Source organism: Pituophis catenifer, unplaced genomic scaffold (assembly GCF_029215685.1).
Source record: "Pituophis catenifer annectens isolate HBS135680 unplaced genomic scaffold, rPitCat1.0.hap2 SCAF_6, whole genome shotgun sequence".
Classification (NCBI taxonomy): domain Eukaryota; kingdom Metazoa; phylum Chordata; class Lepidosauria; order Squamata; family Colubridae; genus Pituophis; species Pituophis catenifer.
In genome coordinates, this window is record NW_027256886.1 from 89,678,206 (window position 1) to 89,699,398 (window position 21,193).

The 21,193-nt window shown below is 41.5% G+C and overlaps 1 protein-coding gene across 1 annotated transcript in view; it reads right to left on the reverse strand.

Moving 5' to 3' along the window:
- LRMDA (leucine rich melanocyte differentiation associated) overlaps window positions 1-13,861 on the reverse strand; it is a 1,008,830-nt gene extending 994,969 nt beyond the window's left edge. The window contains exons 1-2 of the mRNA XM_070945756.1: window positions 13,809-13,861; window positions 1,087-1,187 (exon numbers count right to left, since the gene is read on the reverse strand). Of these exons, the coding sequence (XP_070801857.1) occupies window positions 1,087-1,187; window positions 13,809-13,838 (131 nt within the window). The 5' untranslated portion in view covers window positions 13,839-13,861. The remainder of the gene's footprint in view (window positions 1-1,086; window positions 1,188-13,808) is intronic.
- Window positions 13,862-21,193: the final 7,332 nt, after the last annotated feature.

Consider the following 21,193-nt stretch of genomic DNA (forward strand, 5'->3'; position numbering starts at 1 on the left):
GGGGAACCTCCTTCCCCACACCATATACATGGCCATAGCTCTGCGGTGGCAGATCTGTTCCTGAGCTGGGAATCACATCATCCTACGAATATCAACCAAACGCTAAGCTTGCAGGTAGAACTTTTAAGCAACTCTTCTGTGAATTCTAGAGGGGAAAAGCCAACTCTTCCAGTAACAATTAAAGGAGAGAAGCCTCCTTATAAAGAACTGCTGTGTCCCCCTCCCCAGCTCAATTTTGGAAGAGAAGATGTCTGGAAAAGCAGATCACCTAATCCCCAGCCTCAGTTTAGACTTTAGAGGCTCTGGGACGTGTGTGTGTGGGAGCTTCTGGTTTCCTTCTCGGAGTAGTAAGGGGGTGGGGGTGGGGTGCAATCTTAGTACTCAAGTGTTCTAAAGTAGGGGTCTCCAACCTTGGCAACTTTAAGACTTGTGGACTTCAACTCCCAGAATTGACTCTGGGAGTCAATTCAACTCCTAGAATTGACTCTTCAACTCTGGGAGTTGAAGTCCACAAGTCTTAAAGTTGCCAAGGTTGGAGACCCCTGTTCTAAAGGGTTTGAAGATCTTGGTTTAAGCAGAGAAGTCAAATTCTACGAGGCTGACGAGGGTGAAACAGGATGACAAATTCTGCTCAGAATAAAAATACTAAAAAAGGCATTATTTCCACAGTTGGGTGTATTCGTATTCAAGAAACTCTTTTCATTCTGAAAACAAGGAAATTGTGTTTTTTTTTTAAAGAAACAGATTTTTTTCTGAATCTTTTAAATCAATTTTTTTTCTCCGCTCCTAATATCCATTCTCATTTTGTTCTTCTTTTAGCAAAACCAGTTAACAAAGAAACCAGTTGCAAAAAAATACCTTATGCAACAAAAGCTGAGCTATAACCACTGCGTCAAGCAAACCATTGACTAATATTCTCCCATATGTAAAGAAGATATTAACTATATATAGCGTTCTGCAACAATGTCTATGAAATTAGATATACATGTGCAGAGTTAAGCATATATTGATGACATACAACAACAATAAAAAAAAAAAGAACAAGGAAGTTTTCCGTTAAGGTGTAGCTTAACACGTATGTCCTACCTTAATAAGTTGAAGCTGAGGTCCAGCCTTTTCGCGATGCTTCCATATTTTTTCCCAAGGAATTCTGGAATTTCTTTGCAATCCTGGCCAATGTAAGACACCTGTAAGGATGAAGAGCAGGAGAGATTATGTAGTAAATCCGCATTTTGAAATTTGGAGGCACCTCCCCATTTTTAGCAATCCTCTTGTAAAGCAAATTGCTGAAAACCGAAATGAATGTTTGAAATAATAAATTGCTATCATCGGCTGCATTACTGTTTTATCAAGTTCCATCACTAGGCTGATTTGAAATTTTGTAATTTCAAAATTAAGATGTTAATTAAACAGACAGCATAATTCCAGGCATCCTTTTATCCTAGCAAAGTTTTATTGTTCAGTTTATTTTGTGTGGGTCTCAAACAGTCTGAAATGGAAGAGAAATAAGATTGCATTTCTTAGGCTCATTTTACAGGAAACTATTCATAGGGAATCATGCATTTCTGTGTAATACTTCACTAAGTCTACGCTGGCGTTACTGCCATAAGCCTTGTGTAACATAAGCCAATATGGTCACATGAAGTGTTTGGGTTCATTTAACTAAGGCCATATGATGAATTTAAGGTAGAGAGCCACGTTTTCATTTAGACCTTCCTAAATTAGGGAAGGAAGGAATATGTGCTTATATAAATATATATAATAACATTAGACCATGTAAGTTTGACCAATGTAGTCATTTTTACTTGTATTAATATTGGTTTTGTATCAAAATGAATGACACTCAGATGCCACACTGTCCATGCAAGGATATTGATGATATTGATGCAGTTGTGAGATCCAATTTTTTTTACTACCGGTTCTGTGGACATGGCATGGTGGGCGTGGTGTGGCTTGGGTGGCGTGGCTTGGTGGGCATGGCAAGGGAAGGATATTGCAAAATCTCCATTCCCACCCAACTCTGGGGCCAGTCAGAAGTGGTATTTGCCGGTTCTCTGAACTGCTCAAAATTTCCGCTATCAGTTCTGCAGAATCTGTCAGAACTTGCTGGGTTTCACCCCTGTATTAATGTATGTTTTAAAAATAAAAAAAAACTTCCCCCCCCCCCAAATAAAAATTAGGGCCTACTATCTTCGTCCCTATGATCTGAATCAGATAATATGGGTCCTGATTGCTCCCTCCTTCCTATGGTAGGAATCAGGAATAGCAATAGCAATAGCACTTACACTTATATACCGCTTTATAGTGTTTTACAGCCCTCTCTAAGCGGTTTTACAGAGTCAGCCTATTGCCCCCAACAATCTGGGTCCTCATTTTACCGACCTTGGAAGGATGGAAGGCTGAGTCAACCTTGAGCCTGGTGAGATTCGATCTGCCAAACTGCTGGCAGCCGGTGATCAGCAGAAGTAGCCTGCAGTACTGCACTCTAACCACTGCGCCATCACAGAATAAGACAAGTTGCTTTCCAACTTCTACAACAGTGTAACAGGGCCTCCATCCATAATGCCCATGTAAGGAACCAGCTGTCTCCAGGTGCTTAGGATTTGGGATTTAACCCTTGACACTTGTAATCTCCACATGCATGTAACCCAGGGACATATTACACAGGCAAGGAAACACTGCATTCTCCAATTTCTTCTACAAATACATCACATAATAGAGTGATCATACTGTGGTATGAGACAAAAGCCTTTAAGGGGATACTAATTAGGGTCTTCATGAAAGGAATCATAGAAACACAAGGCTGGAAGGGAGCTTGGAAGTCTTTGAGTCTAATCCCCTGCCCAAGGCAGGAGACCTTATATTATCCTGGTCAAATGGTTGTCTAGTCTATTCTTGAAAACCTCCAGTGATGGAATTCCTACAGCTTTGGAAGGCAAACTGTTCCATTGATTAATCATTCTCACTGTCTGGAAATTTCTCCTTAGTTCCAAGTTGGGACCCTCTTTAGTGAGTTTCCATTCTTTCTTGTCCTGCCCTTTGATGCTTTGGACCAGAGGTCTCCAACTTTGGCAACTTTAAGACTTGTGGACTTCGAGAGTTCCTCAGCCAGCTGAGTAAATCCTTCAAAGGAGGATGCTTTGCACACTTTTTAAAGTCCTGTTTCAAATGTTTTGCACAATCCTGGTTAGTATCATATAATCATTTATAACTCCTCTGCTCACAACAGAATATATTATGCCACCAGGCTTGAAATTTTGGGTTTAGACAACTTAGAACTACGCGCCTTCAGTCTGACCTAAGCATAGTACACAAAATTATCTGCTACAAGGTCCTACCTATCAATGACTACTTCAGCTTCAACCACAACAATACACGAGCACACAATAGATATAAACTTAAGGTAAACTGCTCCAAACTCGATTGCAGAAAATACGAGTTCAGCAACAGAGTGGTCAATACCTGGAATGCACTACCTGACTCTGTGGTTACATCCCCAAACCCCCATAACTTTAACCTTAGACTGTCTACTGTTGATCTCACCCCGTTCCTAAGAGGTCTGTAAGGGGGGTGCATAAGTGCCCCAGCGTGCCTACCATCCCTGTCCTACTTTCCCCATTTATTTGTATCCATTTCCTGTGTTCATATTCATGTTTATACAGTACTTATATCTGTTATCTCGTACCTTTGACAAACTAAATAAATAAAATAAATAAATAAATAAATCATCCAATCGAACCTGGGTTATACTTCTTTCATTGTGATTTAAATGTTTACCACATCACCACCACTACCATCATCATCATCATCATCATCATCATCATCATCATTCTAGCCATTGTCTAACCACTTGCAGGATGAAGGCCTCTTCCTCATGTTTACAACCCATATGGTCCCAAGCTTTCTTTTGCCAATTGGGTCCACCATACTTGCTGATGTTATCCATCCATCTTATTTTAGGTCTCTTTTATCCAGTAGGATCCATTCAGTGAGAGCCTTGGTCCACCTGCCATCAGATCTTCTTGCTTTGTGACCAGCCCATTTCCATTTCCATTCTTTTACTCTTCGGATGGCATCTCATATTATCATTTGTTCTCTAATCCATGCGCAGGTCTTTCTATCTTGTCTTGTAATGCCAAGCATGTATCTTTCCACAGCTCGTGGCTTTTGTGTCAACTGTGAGGTGAGTGTCCATGTTTCACTGGCATAGGTTAGAGCAGGTAACACACACCGATCAAAAACTTTTCTCTTCAGGCACAGGGTGAGGTTGTTCTTGAAAACTATGCTTAAAATTACGCACATATTGAAATGTGTGCAAGAAAACAAGCTCAGAGAGCACCAAGGACCTCATACAATAGTGGTTGAAAGTTTAGGGGAAAATACAGTATATCTTTGAAATCTCCCATAAAATTTATCACAAACTTAATAAGTAGCTTAGGAAAGTTGATCCAATGTTTTATATTTTTTTAAAAATCCACTGTGATATATTTTACATTTGCAAGAATAATGTTGATAGGTTCCTACTGGTTGGAGTTGTTTTAACAGCCAAGTAATCATACATTCAGTACAGAGCTCTATTTTTTAAGGGCCTTATGAAGTTTCCATTTGTCTCTGAAGCTCCATTACTCCAAGTTCCAGATAAAAACAAGAGAACAAGAATCAGGCAAGTTGTGTTTGGATGATATTTCATGTTTTCCAACATGCAATCGACTGTCCGTGACAACTTGCCGATGCATCCTCTAACTTTACAAATTGTAGTTCAGCAGGTCTTAAAATGATTGCAGACCGATACTGTAGTATTTCATCGACTTTAATCCATCCTTCTTCCGTAACTTTATCTGAGAAAGAGATCAGTGACTATAGAGAAATAGTTTTATGGTGAATACATGAGCTGGAAAAGAAAAAGGAAAAAAAACCCAGGGCTTCTGATTCTTATTTTATTCCTTCCTTCTTAACGCATCTGCTATCCTTTTTCTTACAATCAATTCTACTTTAGAACAAAAAAAGCCCAGTTCTTACAATATCCAGAATTACAAGGAGGAAAGATTCTTTTGGCAGAGATCTGAATGTCATTACTTTGAATTCTGCTCCAGAATTTTTTAAAAAAGATCTTCCGGTCATCCGTCAATCCACACCAGTGGTGGGTTTCAAAAATTTTTACTACAGGTTCTGTGGATGTGGCTTGGTAGGTGTGCATGGCTTGGTGGGCGTGGCATGGGAATATACTGTAAAATCTCCATTTCCTCCCCACTCCAGGGGAAGGTTACTGCAAAATCCCCATTTCCTCCCAATCAGCTGGGACTCGGGAGGCAGAGAATAGATAGGGGCAGGGGCAGTCAGAATTTTTACTACCGGTTCTCCGAACTACTCAAAATTTCCGCTACCTGGTCAGAACCTGCTGAAACCCACCTCTGACCCATACCGCTTGAATCTCTATAAGCTTTTTAAAACCGACATACAGCTCTGCAAACTTTTTTTTTATTACTCTACAAGAGAAATATTGATGTCAACTTCTCTTAATGGACTAGCAGCAAAAGTTCATGCATGGCTCTTCACATTTATTTTATTTATTTTAATATTTATTTTATTTATTTCATTATTTATTTATTTTTATTTAAGTGTATATGTCCACCCCCATTCATTCTCAGCGATTCTGAGTGGCTTACAAAAATAAAAAACCCATACAGGTCCTTTTAGTGGAAGTTACTAAGTTACGTCCAAAGTTACAACGGCACAGAAAAAAAGTGACTTATGACCGTTTCTCTCACATTTATGACAATTCCAGCATCCGTGTGGTTGCATGATCAAAATTCAGACGCTTGACAACTGACTCGTATTTATGATGGGTTGCAGTGTCCCGGCGTCAGCTGATCACATTTTGCGACCTTCTGACGAGCAAAGTCAAGGGGGAAGCCAGATTCACTTAACAACCATGTTACTAACTTAAGAACGGCAGTGATTCACTTAACAACTGTGGCAAGAAAGGTCATAAAATGGGGCAAAACTCAATTGTTTCACTGAGCAACACAAATTTTGGGCTCAGCTGTGCTTGTAAATTGAGGACTAACCTATATACTCGGTGCACTCAGTGGCGGAGTGGTTAGAGTGCAGTACTGCAGGCTACTTCTGCTGACTGCTGGCTGCCTGCAATTTGGCAGTTCAAATCCCACCAGGTATAAGGTTGACTCAACCTTCTACCCTTACGAGGTTGGTAAAATGAGGACCCAGATTGTTGGGGGCAATAGGCTGACTCTAAAACTGCTTAGAGAAGGCTGTAAAGCGGTATATAAGTGCTATTGCTATTGCTATACAAAATATTTAGGCTCATATAACATTATTCCCCCTTAGAGAGATTACTATAGTTATCTAAATTTCTAAGGGCTATTTTTCAAATAGCATGAAGTATGCCTAATGTATACAGTTTCACTCTGAAGCTGGTATGATTAGAGTAGAAATCAGTCTATAGTACAGTTGTGTGTTTCTTTTTTCATTCTAGTTGAAATTGCTGGGATGTTTTATTTTCCTGTAGACCTTGGTCCCTTAATCCTGGCTGATAACTTTGAATCAACTTGGAGAAGACCAATTTATCAAAAGCTGCAGAGTTATGGCTTTGCACACAATGTATGACTGTCTATGAACAGGTGGTGTCAAGCTTTAAACAATGCATTATGGATGTAGAACAGCAGTGGGATTTGTCATCTCAGTCCAAACATACATACATACATACATACATACATACATACATACATACATATTATTATGTCACTGTCATGACCAAAATATAATACCTACTTGCTTTAAATTGAAATTCCATACCTACACAACATCTATCCAATGCATTCTGAGAAGAACTGAAATGGCATTACTTAGAAATGAAATCCATAGCAAAAGATTCCTATTCAAAACAAAGATCGATTAACTTTATACTTAAAGATAAGCAATATTATTCACCCCATATTATGGGACAAAATAAAACAATTTGCCATCTGGAGATCCGAAATAGAAACCACTCATAAAACTTACAAACATTTAAAGAAACTTAAGAAATTAGAACATAAAAAACCTCTAACCACAGCACAGCATCATTTAAAACAAGTAGTATACAATGTTTCCAATAAAGAGCTAACAACAGCAGAAACAAATGTCTTAGCAAAGGGCTTTAACTTTGCAGTGGCACCTAAGAAAATCCCTATAGAAACCATCATATGCGAAGTTGAAACCAGCTTAAAGAAACTCAGTGCTGATGATGCTGATAAAGTTAGACATGATGTCACCAACATTCTACGCACTAGTAAACCACCTAAAAGCAACTTATCAAAAGAAGAACAAAAAGCACTACAAGTTTTAAAAAACGATAATAGCATAATGATATTACCAGCAGATAAAGGCAATGCAATGGTAGTAATGAACACAGTGGACTATGAAAAGAAACTGTCTGACTTACTTCAAGATGCCACATATAAACCCATAAACACAGACCCAACAACATATCTAGAAAAAACCACGAGGATAAAGATAAAATCAAGTACTATAAGTAAAGAAATCCAACAAACAATTATTCCCAGAGAAAAATCATCAAAATGTCCAAAACTGTATGGCCTCCCAAAAATACACAAAGATGGAATACCTCTTAGACCCATAGTAAGTTCCATAGGCTCAATGTTACAAAATCTAGCCAAATATCTAGCAAAACATCTACAACCTTATGCAGAATCTGCTGCTTCATATGTACAGAACTCATACCATTTCATACAAATAATGAAAAAGCAACACATAAAAGAAAATAACTTACTTGTAAGCTTTGATGTTGTATCACTATTCACGCAAATACCTGTCAAAGAAGCCCTGTCATCAATTAAAAACAAATATCAACTACCAAAACATATCGCAGATTTAACAGAACATTGTTTATCCAACACATATTTCATACACAGAGGACAGAGATATAAACAAATAGAAGGTGCACCAATGGGATCATCATTATCACCGGTTATCGCTAATCTTTTCATGGAAGATTTTGAAACCAAAGCTTTAGAAAAAACTGTTAACAAGCTAAAATTGTGGCTTAGAAATGTTGATGACACTTTTGTGATCTGCCCGCATGGAAGAGATAAACTGGAAAACTTCTTAGTATATTTGAACAGCCTCCATCCCAAAATAAAGTTCACCATGGAGATAGAATCAGAAAATCAGTTGCCTTTCCTCGATGTATTAATTTATAAAAAATCTGATGGCACCTTAGGACATACCATCTATCAAAAGAAGACACATACGAACCGCTATCTCAATGCTAAATCACATCACCATCCAGCACAAATAAACTCTGTTGCCAAAACATTAACCACAAGAACTAAACGTCTGGCTGATGAAGCACATTTACAAACAGAATTATATACATTAACTAACGTACTGACATCAAATGGGTTCTGTAGAAATAAAATCATCAGTATGATCCAGCATGCAAGACCCAGACAGAAGAGAAATCAACAAGAGGAACAAAACAATGGGAAAGCCATCTTGCCCTATATAAAAGGAACAACGGATAAAATTAGCAAAGTACTGCATAGACACAACATCAAAATCATATTTTGCACAGATAGAAAGACATTGTATATTCTGAGAAACTCTAAAGACAAAATAGAATTAGAAGATCAAGGCATATACGAAATCCCGTGTGCTTCCTGCCCCTCAACATATATTGGACAGACCAACAGAAGAATGAGTGTGCGCATCGAGGAACATAAAAACTCAGTACAAAAGAAAGAACACACATTATCATTAGTACAACACATAAATGCCACATGACATAATATTAATTTTAATAACACAAAAACAGTTGCAAAAATAGAACATCTCAATGGCAGAATAATCAGAGGCCATTGAAATAGAGAAAAGACCATATTGTATGAATAAGCGTGATGACACTTCCCGTCTGCCTACTATTTGGAAACCTGGTCTCATAGACAGACAAATTTTAACACAAAATATAAACCAGAGATCAAAGGTTCATCAAAATGCCTGTGTTGCCACCAGTTCCAGCATAACTTATCCATTGACCCACAATCAAGGAACAGCGCTTCCACCCAATCAAAATACAGCTACATCATCAGCCAATCAGAATACAACACTGTCGACCAATCAGAATACACCTTTGCCTCTTTTCATAGAAAAACATCAGTTACGATCACACAGTTTGCCCATAAGCATCAAACCAAGAACATCAGCCAGAAGATGACGAATGCGATTTCGTCGAAACGTTGCTACTACCCTTTTAAGGATATGTTTACAATTACACAGGAAGAAACCTGAGATATTAACTGTACACACATATATACCCGTGAAAACTTACATAGACAAATACACACACACACACACACACACACACACACACACACACACGTGTGTGTGTGTGTGTATATGTATATATATATATATGTATACAAATAGAAGGTGCACCAATGGGATCATCATTATCACCGGTTATCGCTAATCTTTTCATGGAAGATTTTGAAACCAATGCTTTACAGAGTCAGCCTATTGCCCCCCAACAATCTGGGTCCTCATTTGACTGACCTCGGAAGGATGGAAGGCTGAGTCAACCTTGAGCCTGGTGAGATTTGAACTGCCAATTTCCTGTCAGCTGGCAGTCAGCAGAATTAGCCTGCAATGCTGCATTCTAACCACTGTGCCACCACCAAGACTCCGGCCTACAGATCAGGAATATTCTAGAAGAATAATCACTGACCTCAGAAAAGTCCTAAACAAAGCCCACTACAGATAGTCCTCGACTTATGATGACAGTTGACCCACAAATTTCCATGGCTAAGCAAGATAGTTATTGGGTTTTGCCCCATTTTGTGAACTTTCGTGCCACCGTCATTAAGCGAACCATTGCAGTTGTTAAGTTAGTAACACAGTCGCTGTAGGTAAACCTGGCTTCCCGCTTGTCAGGAGGTCGCCAAAGGGGATCCCCGAGACACTGCAACCGTCATAAATAGGAGTCAGTTGCCAAGCATCTGAATTTTGATCACATGACTCTGGGGATGCTGCAAGAGCCTTGATGGTACAGTTGTTTAATGCACCCTGTTATTAACACAGCTGCCTGCAATTTCTGCTGGTTCGAATCTCTCCAAGGCTCAAGGTTGACTCAGCCTTCCATCCTTTCTAAGGTAAGTGAAATGAGGACCCAGTTTGTGGGGGCAATAAGCTGACTTTGTATAAAATATACAAAAGAATGAAGGCTATTGCTTAACGCATTGTAAGCCGCCCTGAGTCTCCGGAGAAGGGCGGCATATAAATCAAATTAAAAAAAAAAAATCAGTCAAAAGTGGGCTTTTTCAGTGCTGTTGCAACTTTGACCGGTCATTAAACAAGCAGTTGTAAGTCAAGAGCTACCTGTACATATTATGCAGCCATTAATCAAGGATTATTGCAGGATTGTAATTGAAATCTGACTTTCAATCCAAAATCAACAGGAAAGCAATTTAACCCCATCTTCAATATTGGAATCATAATGGAAATGTTACAATGTTATTATATTTTTTTTAAAAAAAAAAACCTTTTTAATCTGAAATCATTCCTGATTTAAGTTAATTTCATTGATTATATCTTCTTTTTTTTTTCTTTTTTTGTTTATTTATAAAAGATGTAATGGAAATTGTGAATTGAGCTTGTGAAAGGAATGTAAGCGTGGTAACCATCTATGACCGGATCGAGATTTTTGCTCTTGAAAGTTATGTTTTTATGTTTAAATTTGAAAAAATAAATAAAAAATATTTACAAAAAAAAAAAAAAGCTTTAGCAGGGGGCAATTGGTTTGAACTTGGAGTACTCACTTCTAAAGATCTAAGTGCCTGAGCCCACTGTAACAAAATTGCCAAAAAGGCATTAAGAGTTGTTAACCTAATCTTGCGTAGCTTCTTCTCTGATAATGTTGTACTACTAACTAGAGCATACAAAACATTTACTAGACCAATTCTTGAATACAACTCATCTGTCTGGAACCCGCACTGCATACCGGACATAAATACAATCGAGAGACTCCAGAGATATTTTACAAGAAGAGTCCTCCATTCCTCTAACCGCAATAAAATACCTTATGCCACCAGACTCCAAATTTTGGGCTTAGACAACTTAGAACTACGCCGACTTCAGTCTGACCTAAGTATAGTACATAAAATTATCTGCCACAATGTCCTTCCTGTTAATGACTACTTCAGCTTCAACCGCAATAATACATGAGCAAATAATAGATACAAACTCAAGATAAACCGTTCCAAACTCAATTGCAGAAAATATGACTTCAGTAACATAGTCGTCAATGCCTGGAATGCACTACCTGACTCTGTAGTTTCTTCCCCAAACCCCCAAAACTTTAACCTTAAACTGTCTACTGTTGACCTCAGCCCATTCCTAAGAGGTCTGTAAGGGGCGTGCATAAGTGCACCAGCGTGCCTACCGTCCCTGTCCTAATATTCCGTTTTACTTACTCTTTTCATGTATTCAGATTATGTTTATACTTTTTATCTGTTATATTATATATGCTTGATAAATAAACTTATGATTATGATTATGAGTATTTCAAGTTATTTTAAGTTATTGTGAGTCCTTCGGGAGAAGGGCGGTATAGAAATTCAATAAATAAATAAATAAATAAGTTGGGAAGTTGTTTGTAGGTACAATTGGGAGATTCTACACTGGAGACAAATTCTTTGTGTCTCCACTCACATTTGGCCAATAAAGATTTGGCCAATTCAACTTCGAAAAACCACTCTCGCTAGGATCTGTAGGTAGTCCTCAATGTACAACCACAACTCAGCTCAAAATTTCTGGGGGTCATTTGTTGAGTTTTGCCTCATTTTGCGACTTTTCTTGCCACCGTTATGCATTTATGCCTAGCACTACCGGTTGGGTTAGTTAGAGAGATGGTATTCTTCTTCCCCTTTCCTGGAATGCCATACAATTAGTCCTTGACTTACGACCAACATTTGAGCCCAACATTTCTGTTGCTGACACAGTCGTTAAGCAGGTTTTGACCCATTTTAGGATCTTTCGTGCCACGGTTGTTAAGCGAATCATTGTTAAGCAAATTGTTGCAGTTGTTAAGTGAGTAGCACGGTTGTTAAGCGAATCCAGCTTCCCCTTTGACTTTGCTTTGTCAGGAGGTCGCAAAAGGGGATCATGTGACACACATACACACACACACATACACTGCGACCGTCATAAATATGAGTCGGTTGCCAAGCGTCTGAATATAAATCGGGTGACCCTGGGGATGCTGCAGACGTGGTAAAGTGGGAGCCTTTTTTTTTTTCAGTGCCGTTGTAACTTTGAACGGTCACTAAACGAACCGTGGTTTAAGTGTGACAAGACTCCAGGAAGGGCTTCTCAAAAAGATGCTTGTGGAGGAGAAGAGGAACGTCTGGATGGCCTCCGTAGCCAGCAAAACCGAGGAGAGCAGAGAGCGCGTGCGCGAGTCCAAACTGACCGCACCTGTCAGAAGGCGCGTGGCCCCTTTTGAGAAAGTCCTTTATTTCCCCCCTTTGCCGCCTTTTCCTCGCGCCCAGCAGGTTGAACCCCGCGACGAGGGAGGGAGGAAACGGGGGGGGGGGGGTTGTGAGTGAGAGGCGTGGAAAAGCGCGGCTGAGGGAAAAGGGGCGGTGCCGAGGGAAAGTTTGGGAGCGCACGTGCGCTTCGGGAGCAGCCAGAGGTGGCTGAGGGAGAGGAGGAGGAGGAGAGAAAGAGGAAAAGGAGCAAAGGAGGATGAGGAAAGGGAGAGGAGGAAGAGGAGGAAAGGAGAAGTAAAGCAGGAGGAGAGGGAGAGGAGGAAGAGGAAAGGGAGAGGAGAGGAAGAGGAGGACAGGAGGGGTAAAGCAGAAGGAGAGGAGGAGGAAAGGAGAGGTAAAGCAGGAGGAGAGGAGGAGGAGGGAGAGGAGAGGAGGGAGAGGAAGAGGAGGAAGGGAGAGGTAAAGCAGGAGGAGAGGAGGAAGAGAGATAGAGGAGGAAGAGGAGAGGAGGAAAGGGAAAGGAGAAAGACGAGAGGAGGAGAGGAAGAGGAGGAAAGGAGAATTAAAGCAGGAGGAGAGGAGGAGGAGGGAGAGGAGAGGAGGGAGAGGAAGAGGAGGAAGAGGAAGAGGAGGAAGGGAGAGGTAAAGCAGGAGGAGAGGAGGAAGAGAGATAGAGGAGGAAGAGGAGAGGAGGAAAGGGAGAGGAGAAAGACGAGAGGAGGAGAGGAAGAGGAGGAAAGGAGAATTAAAGCAGGAGGAGAGGAGGAGGAAGAGGAGAGGAGGGAGAGGAAGAGGAGGAAGGGAGAGGTAAAGCAGGAGGAAAGGAGGAGGAGGGGTAGAAGAGGAAGAAGAAAGGAGTAAAGGAGGAGGAGGAAAGTGAGAGGAAGAGGAGGAAAGGAGAAGTAAAGCAGGAGAGAAGGAAAGGAGAGGTAAAGCAGGAGGAAAGGGAGAGAAGAAAGAGGAGAGGAAGAGGAGGAAAGGAGAGAGAAAGCAGGAGGAGAGGAGGAAGAGGAAAGGAGTAGGCAAGGGAGAGGAGGAAGGGAAAGGGAAAGCAGGAGGAAAGGGAGAGGAGAGGAAGAGGAGGAAAGGAGAGAGGAAGCAGGAGGAAAGGGAGAGGAGAGGGAGAGGGGGAAGAGGAAAGGAGTAGAGAAGGAGGAGGAAAGGAAAGGTAAAGCAGGAGGAGAGGGAGAAAAGGAAAGGAAAGGAAAGGAAGAGGAGAGGAGAAGGAGGAGAGGCCGGGAGGCTGAGGGCTCCCTCAGGGCAGAGCTGGAAGCCAAGCGCGGGCCGGGCGAAGGCACTTACTTGCGTCCCGTTCACCAGCCGCCCGGCCATGGCTGCGCTGCCTGCGCCCGGGGCAAAGGACGGCGGGGCTGTCGGAGCGGCCGGTGGGGCGGGGCGGGGCGAGGGGCGCGGCCGGCCGGCCAGCTGCAAGTGGCCTCCCAGCTGAAGCCCCTCCGGGATGCCGCTTCCTTGAAGGCGGTCAGCTGATCGCCAGGCGGAAGAGCCGCTGCCGGCGCTTAGGCGGGCTGCTCAGCCGGGCGGGCTCTGCGCTTCGCTGCGGGGCCAGGGGACCTTCCGGGTTTGGGGGAGCCCCGGGAACAGGGCCGGGGGCTGGCCTCGGGGAGGGGGGGAGCTCCGTCCAGGCCCAGCCGGGGTGGGGTGAAAATGGGGTGGCCTGCCTCGTTTCTCTCCCCCCCCACCTCACATTTTACACCTCCAAGAGGCCTCTAAAACTTTTCAAAAGTTTTTTTGGCTGCCAATCAGAAGAAGAAAAAATGCCTGGGTGGTCAGGCTGGCTGCTGGCCTTTGGTGCCCTTTCAATGAGGCAGCTAGTCCTCGACTTTACAACGATTCGTTTAGCGGCCGTTCAAAGTTACAACGGTGCTGAAAAAAGTGACTCAGGACTTTTGTTTTCGCACTTAGGAATGTTTTTCGCCCATACGGCCGTTGCAGCATCCCCCAGGGTCACGTGATCAAAATTCAGATGCTCGCCAACTGTTTCAGACTTACGACCATTGCTGTTTCTCAAGGTCAGGGGATCCCCTTTTGCGACCACCTGACAAGCAAAGTCAAGGGGGAAGTCAGATTCACTTAACAAACGGGTTGCTAACTAATCAACTGCAGCAATTCGCTTAGCAACCGTGGCAAGAGAGGTCATAAAACAGGGGCAAAACTCACTGAACAAATGTCTCAACCGCAGAAATTTTGGGCTCGATTGTGGTTGTAAGTTGAGGAGCATTGTATTGCAAAGAGGAGGAAGCACACCTGGTGGCTTCTTTCTTTCAGACCCGTCTCAAGCTCACCTGCCAGAGGGCTCACAATACACCTGTCCAAAGTACGAACTTTGTAAGAGCTCAGGAAACAGTGGTGGTGGTATCGGGCACAGTCTATGCCTGTGATGACAAACCTATGGCACGCGTGCCAGAGGTGGCACACAGAGCCCTCTCTGTGGGCATGCGCACTGGCCAGCTGCTCTCTTCCAGGTTCCGTCGCATGCATGCGTACCAGCCAGCTGCTCTCTTTTGAGGTCCATCACATGCGCACCAGCCAGCTGCTCTCTTCCGGGTTCCATCGCATGCATGTGCACCAGCCAGCTGCTCTCTTCTGGGTTCCATCGCATGCATGCGCACCAGCCAGCTGCTCTCTTTTGAGGTCCATCACATGCGCACCAGCCAGCTGCTCTCTTTTGAGGTCCATCACATGCGCACCAGCCAGCTGCTCTCTTTTGGGGTCCATCACATGCATGCGCACCAGCCAGCTGCTCTCTTCCGGGTTCCATCGCATGCATGCGCACCAGCCAGCTGCTCTCTTCTGGGGTCCATCATATGTGCACCAGCCAGCTGCTCTCTTCCAGGTCCCATCACATGCATGGGCACCAGCCAGCTGCTCTCTTCTGGGTTCCGTCGCATGCATGCGCACCAGCCAGCTGCTCTCTTCTGGGTTCCGTCGCATGCATGCGCACCAGCCAGCTGCTCTCTTCTGGGGTCCATCATATGTGCACCAGCCAGCTGCTCTCTTCCAGGTCCCATCACATGCATGCGCACCAGCCATTTGCTCTCTTCTGGGGTCCATCGCATGCATGCGCACCAGCCAGCTGCTCTTCTGGGGTCCGTCACATGCACACACACACTCCAGTTTTGGCACTCGGTACCGAAAAGGTTAGCCGTCACTGGTCTATGGGGAGAGGAGGCTTGCAAAAGCCGTGAGCAGGTTCTTCTGGCTTTCGCCACCCTACAGTAGGGAGCAGCCACAAGCCAGGGGTACTGAGAGGAAGAGGAGAAGGAGGAGAGGAAGAGTAAAAGTATTCCTGGAAGCCCAAATGGTTCCCTGGAATTCCCAGTCTGCTGATTGGCTGCCTTCCCTTGATGTCTGCTGCCTAACCTTGCCTGGGATTGGAAACTAAGAAGGCGGAGTCCTGCTTTATAGATGGATCACCTCTTCTAAAACAGCATGTAGGTAGTCCTCGACTTACAACAGGTTGTTTAGTGACCGCAATGGCACTGAAAAAGGAATCGCACAACCATTGCAGCATCGTCATGGTCACATGATCAGAATTTGGTCTGATTCCGCCCTGAGTCTTTGGAGAGGGGCAGCATATAAATTGAATTAAATTGAAATTGAAATGGTCGCTTGGCAAATGACACCTATTAATGACGGTTGCAGTGTCCCCGGGATCAGGTGATTCCCTTTTGTGACCACCTGACAAGCAAAGTCAATGGGGAAACCAGAATTACTTAACAGCCATGTTAGTAGCTTAACAACTGCAGTGACTCACTTAACAACTGTGGCAAGGAAGTTTGTAAAATGAGGCAAAAACCTCATGTCATAAATGCCTCAATTAGCAACAGAAATTTTGGGCTCGATTGGGGTCGTAAGTCAAGGACTATCTGAAGAAGTAGAAAAGGTGACAAAAAGTAGTTTCCCTAACTCTTATTAAGAAAATTAGCCACTAGTTTGATATAGTGCTTAAGCCGTGAGGCTAAAAACCAGGAGATGGTGAGTTCTAGTCCCGCCTTAGCCATGAAAGCTAGCTGGGAAACTTTGTGCCAATCACCAGGAGACTATGAGTTCTAGTTCCGCCCTAGCCATGAAAGCTAGCTCCGAAACTATTAGCCAATCATCAGGAGACTGTGAGTTCTAGTCCCAATGGCTATTGGCCATTCCCAAGGTACCTTCTACCATATGTGGTGGATGTGTCCGGAAGCGCCGAAATTTTGGAGAACAATACAAAAATGGATTCAAGAAGTAATAGAGGAAAATATTAAACTGGAGCCAGAAATCTATCTCCTGGGAGTACTAAGAAGGGCATATGGGAAGAAGAAGAAATACTTAATCACACACATCATTACAGCTGCCAGATTAGTATATGCAAAACAATGGAAAGAGAAAGGAGGCCCAACAGAAGAACAGATAATTAGTAAAATATTAGAATGCGCTGAGATGTGTAGGTTAACATATATATTAAATGAGAATGAGGATTTGGAATTTTATACAGTATGGGAAAGGTGGTATAGGTGGTTAGAAAATAAACGTAAATACTAATTTGAATTAAGAGAGACAGTATCAAATTATGTAACTTATATAGGTAAAGTAATAAGATGTACTATAACTAACAATGTAAAATTTATAAATACTTAATATCTAAATTCTAAACTATTTGTTTAACTTTATTGGATACCACTCATATAATGTATATAGCATGTCTGCACATAGCCAAACCGAAATTGTTAAATTGTAATAATTTTGTTTATTCCATAAAAAACTCAAAAAAAATAAAGAAAGAAAGAAAGAAAGAAAGAAAAAGAAAGAAAGAAAGAAAGAAGAAAGAAAGAAAGAAAGAAAGAAAGAAAGAAAGAAAGAAAGAAAGAAAGAAAGAAAGAAAGAAAGAAAGCTAACTGGGAAACTTTGAGCCAATCACCAGGAGACTGTGAGTTCTAGTTCCGCCTTGGCTATGAAAGCTAGCTAGGAAACTTTGGGCTAGTCACTCACTGTAAACCCAACCCACCTCACAGGGTGATTGTGAGAAAAATAGGAGGAAGAGTATTATGTATGTTCGTCACCTTGAGTTATTTATAAAGTAATAAATGCAGAATAAAAATCAAATAAATAAACTACATGTACAGTCCCTGAAATGAAACCAGATTGAGCAAAATTGTACTTTTCCTCCTTTGGCATCTTCTTTCAAAACATTACAACCAAAGCTGTCTAAAAGGCCCCAGTTATGTAAAAGTATCATGTTGCTCTCATGTGATACATTTTATTTATTTTTTTGCATGTGACAGGAGGGAAGAAACCATTGAAACTGACAACTGTTACAATCAAAACTTGTTTCGGTTTTGTCCATCAACAACCATCAATTCTCAACTAAGATAGTATCACCAACAGACTCTTCACCAGTTCAAAATGTGTATCAGATCTCTATCTTTATCATTTGATTTCTGGCTAAGCCAGTCTATTTGAATTTTAAGTAAAACAGGCCATTTCATTACAACCCTGTGGAATCTGCACCTGATTTTCTCCATTTATATGAATCACATCTCCTGAACTGTCACCATTTTAGTGGGTCTTTTAAGAGGAAAGGTGAGTTGATGGCTTTGTTGTTGCCTCTCATAGGATCCAAGTGGAATTTTTAGGTACATCCAGATGCCTGTAGTTGTGAAATATTAGTTTTCAGAACCAACTAAAAAGTATCCTAGATGCCTTGATAATCCAGCAAGAAGATAATGTGATACCACCACCTCCCAGAAAGCAAATAGGTCTGGGTTTTGTACATTTGGATGAAGATTAGGGGAAATGTCCATAAATTTGCATTATCTTGCAGAAGAAGAAAAACTGTTATAAAGGAAATAAAAAATAATTTATTAATCTACCTTGTCTATAACTGTTTTACATTATAAACAGACTGTAATTTGCCTTTAATTAGTCCTTGATTGTTCAACATATTCAATAGAAATAATTTTTTTTGTTTTTCTGGGAGATAAATCTGTATAATACCCTAGATAGTTTCAAGTATTATTATATGTATATGAAATCTTATTCTGTTCACCGCCCTGAGTCCTTCTGGAGAAGGGCGGTATAGAAATTCAATAAATAATAATAATAATAAAGAAGGCCTCCAATTTCTCAGACTATAAATAAAGAGTTTATTATAAATACACAGGACTCCTTAGAAGCAGTGCAAACATTTTAATCAGTTCTTAGAAGTACTCGGCATTAAAGGGGGAAAGAAAAACCCAACACTTTATATTTAGGAATTGTATTTGTCATCGCTTTCATTTGTAGATAAATTATAAATAAAGCAGAGTGAATAATATTTGAGAAAGACAGCAAAGTAGGAGATGAATTAATGTGCATTTTTTATGCGCTGCGAAAGGAAAAATATAACCAAGCATTAATAACCATTTCCCTGCAAATGTGTCATGGATGGATTCTTCTATTTCAGGATATGGATTCATGCTGGATTTACATTTAATATTGCATGTAAAGTAGAATTTCTAAAACTCTTAATAGTTCCTTCCTGAGATGCTGCTTTTCATAATATTTCCAGAAAAGATCACTTCCATTTGATTTTCCATGAACAGTTTTCCCACTATGAACTTTTCCTACTATGAGCCTGGTCCAGGGGCCAGTCTTTCCAGTCTAAGAAATGATCTCCTGATTGTTTCATAAAGGCAACCTGTCAGGCAGGCCCAAAAGAAACCAAGAATGACAACAGGACTTATCTCAGAATCGTTTCTTTATTGCTGCTCGCCTATGTACAGGAATCTTGCCAAACCCAAGCGCTTATCTTTAGAACTGTTAGATAAACCCTGTGAACTTAATTGAAATTAATGTGAAATTAATTGCACCAGAAGGCAAGACAAGAAGCAATGGATGGAAACTAATCAAGGAGAAAACCGACCTAAAACTAAGGCGAAATTCCCTGACAGTGAGGACAATTAGCCAGTGGAACAGGTTGCCTCCAGAAGATGTGGATTCTCTCAACATTGGAGGTTTTCAAAAATAGACTTGGGCATTCATTTATCTGAAATGGTATAGAGTCTTCTGCTCGAGCAACTTTGTTATTCTGTGTTCCATGTTCCAACTGCTAGGGATGGTCGCCGTAATCCTTTTCTTGCATATCAAAGATTCCAAGCTACGTTGTCTCTTTATTTCCCAGAGAAGAGACCTTCCTATTCTGCGACTCTAGACTTTATTCCACCACAGAGCTTCCTGGGGCTTGCATCGCACAGTCTCAGCTGCCATCTTGACTTTTATGACTCCTCCTTCTGAGCGCTCCCGTTTCAACTGTATGGAGGCCGGCTCAACACTCCAATGACTTTGCCCTTAGCAATCCGGCAAAATGGTAGTTTTGCATCCTTGGAAAGGATGTACCTTACAACTATTTTGATTTCTTGCTTGTGATTTCTTGCATTTGCCCTGCAGGTTTTAATAACTTCACTCAAATGAAATGTTGAGTTTTTTTCAAGATTTTCTTATTAAAATTTCTAGTCTTGACATAGAAGATTTTTTGTTTTGTTTTTGAAGACCCTGAGGCCATATTTCTATCATTGAGAACACACATGCATTGTTGTGTTCATTATAGTTTGCATCATTATAACAGCTTGCTAGAGAAGAGATGTTGGTCTGTTCCAGGGGTGAAATCCAGCAGGTGCTAACAGGTTCTGAAGAATTGATAGCGGAAATTTTGAGCAGTTCGGAGAACCGGTAGCGGAAATTTTGAGTATTTGGAGAACCGGCAAATACCATCTCTGGCTGGCTCCAGAGTGGGGTTGGGATGGAGATTTTGCAATATCCTTCCCCCAGGAGGGGAGGGAATGGATATATTGCAGTACCCTTTCTCTGGAGTGGGGTGGGAATGGAGATTTTGCAATATCCTTCCCCTGCCACACCCACCAAGCCACACCCACAGAACCGGTAGGGAAAAAAATTTGGATTTCTCCCCTGGTGTGTTCTCAGCTACACTCTCTGTTGCTATCATATCATCGTTGGGAGTGATATCAGTCGCTGTAAAAAGCCAAAAAATATGACTTTCTCTACTAAGGCTATGTATAGGCTATGTATAGGGTAAATTTTATATCTTCCTCCTGAAGACATCAGCTGAATTTGTCTTCGACTGATCACTTTTGATCCATTCTCAAGGACACAATTCTTCCTATTAGATATTTTTATTCTTAAAGTGTCAGAATCACTTGATAGTGAAATGGGTGGCATACATATTAGGAAGGGAGGGAGGGAAGGGAAAGGAGGGAAGAAGAAAAGGAAGGGAAAGGAAGAAAGAAGCAAGGAAGGAAGGAAGGAAGGAAGGAAGGAAGGAAGGAAGGAAGGAGGGAAGGACTTCCATGCCTTACAGTAGCTAGCATTGCCAAGCTGAATCAGTTCGTTATCTCACGAGAACTCTTTTACATTTAAAAATATACTCAACCAACGGCGGATGATTAAAAGCACGAAAAAACGACGTACAAAAATGATAATCCTCAGAATTTCTATTAATAGCCAACATTGCCCTTTTTTTTTAATTCTCTGTGCTCCCACTGTGTGTGTTTCGAAATCAAGCTAACATGGACAGGAAGCAGCTTTGACAAGTGAAATACAGCTCGCTTCCTTCTCCTGTCCTGGTGAGGGTTTTGTACCCTCCTCCTTCTCTAGAAGCTTCTCAACTCTTGGAGGGAGTTTTTTTTTTCTTT